At 44.3% G+C, this 7,948-nt stretch overlaps 2 protein-coding genes across 4 annotated transcripts in view; one reads left to right on the top strand and one right to left on the bottom strand.

Annotated features, from left to right (window-relative positions):
• Prkg1 (protein kinase cGMP-dependent 1) overlaps positions 1 to 7,948 on the bottom strand; it is a 1,315,555-nt gene that overhangs the window by 576,215 nt on the left and 731,392 nt on the right. The gene's annotated exons all lie outside the window — the stretch shown is intronic.
• On the top strand, positions 601 to 4,302 carry Cstf2t (cleavage stimulation factor subunit 2 tau variant). The gene has a single exon (XM_008831090.3). It carries the CDS (start codon positions 734 to 736, stop codon positions 2,594 to 2,596), a length of 1,863 nt encoding a protein of 620 aa, XP_008829312.1. The 5' UTR covers positions 601 to 733; the 3' UTR covers positions 2,597 to 4,302.

The following is a 7,948-nucleotide window of genomic DNA, read 5'->3' as shown; positions in this document are numbered from 1 at the left end:
TTATTTATTTGGGGTGTCTTTTTGAGGCAGGGTCTCCCTATAGCCCCAGCTGGCCTGGAACTCGCTATGTAGACCAGGCTGGCCTGAATTCACAGAGATCCACCTGCCTCTGCCTCCCAAGTGCTGGGATTAAAGGCGTAGGCCACAACGCCCAGCTATAAGGTATTTTTTATTTAATCTATTTTGAAATACGTATTTTTACCTCATAATCTGGAACGCAATTTTAAATAGTTCAAATATTCCATACTAAACGGAAACAGCTGGGAACACATGTATCAGATATTAAAACAGACACCTTAAGCCAGCTTCCGGTTGTCGGTTTCTCCTGGTAGAACACAAACAAAACCACCCCTGTCCTTAGGAGAGGAAGACTCTGTCGGTTACCAGAGTGAAGCCTGGGCAGCCATCTTTACTGTGGTCACTTCTAAACCGGCCTGTGAGTGGTCGAGGTGGCACGGCGTCCCGGAAAGACGGCCGAATAGGAAACAGGAAAGGAATCATGGGATCAGTAACCAGGCGCTGACAAAAACGCCAACCGCAAGGGGCGGAAACTACTCTGAAGTCAGTCCGGCCTCTAGCGGCGGTGTCTGAGGACTAGCGGAACTGTTGACGAATAGCGGAACGGATTCCGTCCGGAGTCTCAACAGCACCTTCCGTTACACAGCGGAAGTGCGGATCTCCAGAGGACGGCTCCGGGACGAGTTCGCCTTCTGCCGCGCAAACGACCGGAATCATGTCGAGTTTGGCGGTGAGAGACCCAGCCATGGATCGATCACTGCGTTCAGTGTTCGTGGGGAACATTCCGTACGAGGCGACGGAGGAGCAGTTAAAGGACATCTTCTCGGAGGTTGGTTCTGTGGTCAGTTTCCGTCTCGTGTACGACAGGGAGACGGGAAAGCCTAAGGGTTACGGCTTCTGCGAGTACCAAGACCAGGAGACCGCCCTCAGTGCCATGCGCAATCTCAACGGGCGAGAATTCAGCGGGAGGGCGCTTCGGGTGGACAATGCCGCCAGTGAAAAGAACAAGGAGGAGCTGAAGAGCCTGGGGCCTGCTGCGCCCATCATTGACTCGCCCTACGGGGACCCCATCGATCCCGAGGATGCCCCTGAGTCGATTACCAGAGCGGTCGCCAGCCTTCCTCCGGAGCAAATGTTTGAACTGATGAAGCAAATGAAGCTTTGTGTTCAGAACAGCCACCAGGAAGCGCGAAACATGCTGCTTCAGAACCCACAGCTGGCTTATGCGCTGCTGCAGGCACAAGTGGTGATGAGAATCATGGATCCCGAGATTGCTCTGAAAATCCTGCATCGTAAGATACACGTCACGCCGCTGATCCCGGGCAAATCGCAGCCCGTCTCCGGGACTGGGCCCGGACCCGGACCCGGCCCAGGACCCGGACCCGGCCCTGGTCCTGCCCCCGGCCTCTGCCCAGGACCAAATGTTCTGCTGAACCAACAGAATCCTCCAGCTCCTCAGCCTCAGCATTTGGCTCGAAGACCGGTGAAGGACATTCCTCCTCTGATGCAGACCTCCATCCAGGGGGGAATTCCAGCGCCGGGGCCAATACCAGCTGCAGTTCCTGGACCTGGACCTGGACCTGGTTCTTTAACTCCTGGAGGAGCAATGCAGCCGCAAGTTGGCATGCCAGTGGTTGGCCCGATGCCCTTAGAAAGAGGACAGATGCAGATGTCAGATCCGAGAGCGCCAATACCTCGTGGACCAATGGCTTCTGGTGGCATACCTCCTCGAGGACTGTTGGGAGATGCTCCGAATGACCCACGTGGAGGGACTTTGCTTTCAGTTACTGGAGAAGTAGAGCCTAGAGGTTATCTGGGTCCTCCCCATCAGGGGCCCCCCATGCATCATGGCCATGACAGCCGTGGCCCTTCCTCTCATGATATGAGAGGGCCATTAGCGGCAGATCCCAGAATGCTGATTGGAGAGCCCAGAGGGCCCATGATAGATCAAAGAGGTCTTCCCATGGATGCCAGAGGAGGTCGAGAGTCACGAGGGATGGAGACTCGCCCAATGGAAACGGAGGTCCTAGAGCCACGAGTAATGGAGAGAAGAGGAATGGAGACCTGTGCAATGGAAGCCAGAGGAATGGAAGCAAGAGGCATCGATGCCAGAGGATTAGAGATGAGGGGCCCTGGGCCTAGTTCCAGAGGTCCCATGTCTGGTGCAATCCAGGGTCCTGGTCCCATTAATATAGGTGCAGGTGGCCCTCAGGGACCTAGGCAGGTTCCAAGCATTACAGGAGTAGGAAATCCCGGAGGTGGCATGCAGGGGGCAGGTATACAAGGAGCAGGCATGCAGGGGGCTGGTATACAAGGAGCAGGCATGCAGGGGGCTGGTATACAAGGAGGAGGGATGCAGGGAGCAGGGATGCAGGGAGCAAACAAACAAGGTGGAGGTCAACCTAGCAGTTTTAGTCCTGGGCAGAGCCAGGTAACTCCACAAGACCAAGAAAAAGCAGCTTTGATCATGCAGGTTCTTCAACTGACTGCTGATCAGATCGCCATGCTGCCTCCTGAACAAAGGCAGAGCATCCTGATTCTGAAGGAGCAAATCCAGAAGTCCACTGGGGCTTCTTGAAAGGCTTTGAATTAGAAAGTATTTGGTTGTACATAGAAAGTTCATTCTGTAGCATAAAGAGTGGGTGCAAAGTGCTGACTTCTGCATCCACATTTAGTGATTAGGCTATTTCTAGTCTTCTTTGTTCCAGTTTTTATTTTTAATTGGGGGTAGGGTAAGAGGGAGTCAGCTTATTCTCTTTAGGTCATGGTTACTCTAATGGTAACCCTGAAAATGATTATATTGTACCAAGGTAGACTATAAGGAATATATAACAGTATTCAAGAATCTACAGTTTATTAACTGCATTTAAAAATGAGTAAACTGAAGACTACATAAAGGTTGAAAATGTTAAAATGTTGATGTATTAAGATGGTTTAAAGTCTTTGGTTGTGTACTGAAAGTAACTTACCTCAAAATGTTAAGATATATTTTTTGGTAAACCAAAATACTAAATTTTATTTCGGAAGCAATAGAGTACTGTATTGGGGTTAACATTTTAGTTATTTTTGGAATTATTTTGGAATATTAGAGCTAACAGGATGTAGTAAAATTTACAGTAATGGAGTTGTTTTTGAAAAGCTGTGTTACCTGAAAAATCAAGCTGTTGCTTCATTTATCTGACTCTTCTGAGACTAGCATATTCTTGCCTGGTCCCACATGTGGTGATTTTGCTCAGATTGTTTAGGGTCAACCAGGTTACTTAAGCCTCCTTTGAGACCCAAATAATCTAATACCCTTAAATTTTTCAAAAAATAAAAGTAAGCCCTAAGTCTAGTTGTAATTCTCACATCATCTCAAAGTATCATTGTCAAGGGACCATTTGATCTGAATAGTTCTACACAGTATTGGGCTTTTTATGGATAGTAGAAGGTTTCATTCGGTAAAATTCGCAGCTTCTTGATAGCCCGTTTCCATATACAGATAGTATCCATTTAGTCAAGAATCGAGAAGCTAAAAACCTTAGTCTTGACATTTTGACATGTCTTCTAGTTTGGTTATTTCATAATTTACTTTGCTCTCACAATCTTAAAAGGATGAAGCCCAGCTAGACAGATATTCCTATAGACGGAACACTCTGCTCAGTTGGCTTAATATTTTTTTTTTACAACTCATAAAAACCAGCTAATTACATTATACATACCCATGAGATGCATTTAAAGATTTATAGGAATGTGGGGCTTAATACATTTCCTTTAGAGCCACTATTATTTCTATGTTTTGAGGATGTGGCATGTAGACATTTGTATCATAGCCCAAGTGTTAGTTAACACAAGCATAAGCTCGCAGATAGCCACGTGATCTTCATCTGTGGGAAAATAAGTAACAACCACAAAGTAGTTCCATAGGGACTAGTATTCTTTAGTACAGGAGAAAGCCAAAACAGAGGTAGAGTTATGTTCCCTTTGCCATGTTCTCCTTTTAAGTACACAATGGACTCTTTGTACAAGATTTTCATCCCCGTGCTCTTATTATCTGCAGCTTAATTTTCCATGAGTGTTTGTAGTGCTAAACTTCCCTGTTTCCTGTGCATCCCCTGTACCGCAGTGGATGACTCTTCTGTATATTTGTGCTAATTCTGGCTGATTCACAGTTTGCTTGCATACTTGAAATTGTAGTTGCTAACCCGAACCCTTTCACTGATAAATCTTATTATAGTCTTTGTTCTAGCAAAATATCTGCATTGTCTAATGAAGACTAAATAAAAAAATTACATAAATATGGTATTTTGTATGTTTAATATTAATACTTTGGGCAAAGTTACCCATTTTTAAAGAGAGACATAATTACTTACTATTATTTTTTGGTCTTTTTGAGACAGTCTCAGTGCAGCCCCAGTTGGCCTGAAACTCACTGTGTAGATCAGGCTGACCTTGAACTTACAGAGAGATCTGCCTGCCTCTGCCTCCCGAGTGCTGGGATTAAAGGCATGCACCACCGCTCCCAGCAATCACCTTTTTATAATTAAAAAAAGCAAAACTACTGAAATTGCAGGAATTGGTAGAAATACCTTCTCAGACTGATTATTGTGAATGTGGTTCAACAGTTGAAATAACTAAAGACACAGGCTGCTCTGGGGATGGCAACAGTATCTTGGGTAATACTCAGACATGAGGTGTTTCTGTGTGTATTTCCCATGGAATTCTGGGTTCAGAAACACCGTTCAGGTTTCTTCACTGACAGCATTTGTTGTGCTGCAGTGCCTTGTGTTCGCTTCACCCACAGCCCCCACTTCTAATAGGTCACAGTTTGGAGCGCAGGAACTGCCTTATTCCTGTCTACAATACAGCAGAAGAAACAGATGACAAGGAAGGACAAAACATGCAAGTAGGTAAAAAAAAAAAAAAAAAAAAATCTGATTAAGTCAATTTCCCCCCAAAGGACTGAGATTCAGAAAACAAATGAACTATTAAGATAAAAATTAGAAACCAACCCAGGTCTGTAATCCTAGCACCTGGAAGGTGGTGGCTGGAGTTCAAGGCCATTCCTTGGCTCCAAAGAGAGTTGGTGGCCAGCCAGGGCCACATGAGACCCTATCTCAAAAACCTAAAACAAGGTAAAAAAGATCAACTAGAAATGTGATGAAAGCAATCACTTTTACTCTGATAAAACATAAAATCATTTCTCCTCACTTCTAATTAACTACTTGAAGATTCTGGTATTGATACAGAAATAATTCATTACAGAATAATTGAAACTATCTGCTATGCAGTCATTTCTTAATGCTAGCTGACGGTGATGGGATACGGTACTGATGGGCCAAGCTGCTTTAGGCAGTACATGCTCTGGCAGGTTGTAAAATTATTAAATTTCACTAGTACCTTTCCAGTAGCCTTTTCCCTCCCCAGTTACTGATGATTAATACCCAAATGTGCTTTGACATCCAGTTTTGTAGGACTGGAATTTGGGATTTAAGATATAAACTGATGTAAATCTGGCAAAGGTAAGCTGATATAAGACTGTGGCTTTTCAGAATTCCCATGGCAGAAAAGCATTTTTCAAAATATGTGTCACAGCTTGCAAAGCTTGCTGTTCCATGCTGTGATGGGATGTTAAGGAGGCATACAGAACCTCATTTACTATGGCGTGTCAGGCCTTCCTCTTAGGTCTGATGAGGTCTTAGAACAATTACACACACCCGCCTACTGTGCCAGAGAAACTGAATTCTCAGTCACATCTCTGTCCTCTCACAAAGAATGCCAGCCTCTCTGATGCATTTCCTCTGCTAATTTCTAGATAAAGTTATCTCTCCAATCCCTAAAAACATTATTTTTACAGCCATTTGTGTGTATGTGTTTGTGTGTGCATGTGCAATGCCATAGCACTTGGGTATAGGTTAGAGGACAACTTGGAGGCTCTGGGTTATCATACTCAACTTGTCAGTTTTGACAGCAAGCACCTTTACCCACTGAGCCATCTTCTGCTTTATAAAACAAGATATATGTGTTGGAGGGGCTGGAGAGATGACTGAGCAGTTAATAACACTTACTGCGGTTACAGAGGACCCAGGTTCAGTCCCAGTACCCATATCAGGCACCTCACAACTACCGGTAACTATTTCCAAAGAATCCAATGCCCTCTGGCCTACTTGGGCACCTGTATGCAGGCACATACACATAAATACAAATTATATATATATATATGTATATAAAGACATATATATGTCTTTTTGAGACAGGATTTCCCTGTAACCTCAGCTGACCTGGAACTCACTATGTAGACCAGGCTGCCTCTACCCCCCACCCCCACCCCAGTGCTGGGATTAAAGGTGTGTGCCACCACGCCCAGCTAAAAGTTTTTTTTTTTTTTTTTTTCCTTTTTGAGAGAGTCTCCCTGTAGCCCCAGCTGGCCTGGAATTTACAGAGATCCGTCTGCCTCTGCCTCCTGAGTACTGAGATTGAAGGCATGCACCACCACACCCGGCTTCAAATAATAAATCTTTTATAAAAGAAATAAACACTATGAGCAATATTAATGTTATAAGTCCAACATGGACATGTATCTAGTATTCAAGGTGGAACAGAGTTTTTCTTAATTATCTGTTAATAATTAAAATGGAACACTATAAACTTTTTGTTTGTTTCTTTGTTTGTTTTGGTCTTTTTGAGACAGGGTCTCCCTGTAGCCCCACCTGGCCTGGAACTCACTATGTAGACCAGGCTGGCCTTGAACTCACAGACATCCACCTGCCTCTGCCACCCAAGTGCTGTGATTAAAGGCATGCGCCACCACGCCCGGCTTAAACTTTTAATATAATAGCCACAGCTACTTAAAGTAAACAACAAAAACCCAAAATGTCATTCTGTTTAAAACTTCCCATGACTTACATGGTTCTTAGAAGAATCTGAATCCTTACCACACCTATAGAAGCTTTTCTTGAGCAGCTCCCATCATAATCCTACCACACAGGCCCCTCACTCACTGCACACAGGCCCCTCACTCACTGCACACAGCCTTGTGCTAAGGTTCAGCAGCTTGAATTTCCCAAACGCATTCATCTCCATACTTACACTTTACCAAATTGCTTGTTACCCATCCTTTCCTCAGACATTTGAATGGCTAGTTCACTGTCATTAACATGATTTTTTTTTTTGTGTGTGTGTGTGTGTGTGTGTGTGTGTATCCATTATATGTGCATGTTGATTTTCCTGCACACCACTGAAATCATAAAGCTTATGCTTAAAGTGTGTGTGTGTGTGTGTGTGTGTGTGTGTGTGTGAGAGAGAGAGAGAGAGAGAGAGAGAGAGAGAGAGAGAGAGAATAGGCATGCCTGTGCCATAGTGTGTGTGTGGACATCAGAGCCTAACTCTGGGGAGTCTGTTCTCTTCTACCATGTGGGGTCTGGAGAGAGAACTCAAGTTGTCAGGCATGGTAGCAGCTGCCTTACCCACTGAGGCATCTCTCTGGCTTCCTTGTTTTCTTTTTATCAAGAGTAGTTATCTTCTCTCGAGACTACTTAAATGTTTCAAATATTTTACTATTTTTATTTTATGTGTATGAGTATATTGCCTACATGTAGGTAGTGCAAAGTCCACAGATGTCAGAGAGGTGTCAGATCCCCTGGAACTGGAGTTACAGACAGTTGTTAGCTCCATGTGGGTGCTGGGAACCAAGTCTGGGTCCTTTGTGAGAGCAGCCAGTACTCTAAACTGCTGACCCACCTCTCCAGCCCCTAGTTGTATTTATTATTATAATATATAGGTGTGCATATAGGCATAAACATAGGTGTAGGCAACCATAGAGAATGTGTGTATCAACTAAGACTACAAAAATACATGGCTATTCCTATGAAAACTATGTTGAATTCTTCAAGATTATGTATATGTATATCACATTATGTTTTATTATATGCTAACATGCCACTTGTACTAT

The sequence above is a fragment of the Nannospalax galili genome, unplaced genomic scaffold, assembly GCF_000622305.1.
Source record: "Nannospalax galili isolate Female #2095 unplaced genomic scaffold, S.galili_v1.0 scaffold175, whole genome shotgun sequence".
Lineage (NCBI taxonomy): Eukaryota > Metazoa > Chordata > Mammalia > Rodentia > Spalacidae > Nannospalax > Nannospalax galili.
Note: the sequence above shows the minus strand (reverse complement) of the source record. Positions and strands in the feature narration are given on the sequence as shown.

Excerpts from the sequence above, each read along its gene's own strand:
- Cstf2t (XM_008831090.3), top strand. The coding sequence starts at position 734 with ATGTCGAGTTTGGCGGTGAGAGACCCAGCCATGGATCGATCACTGCGT.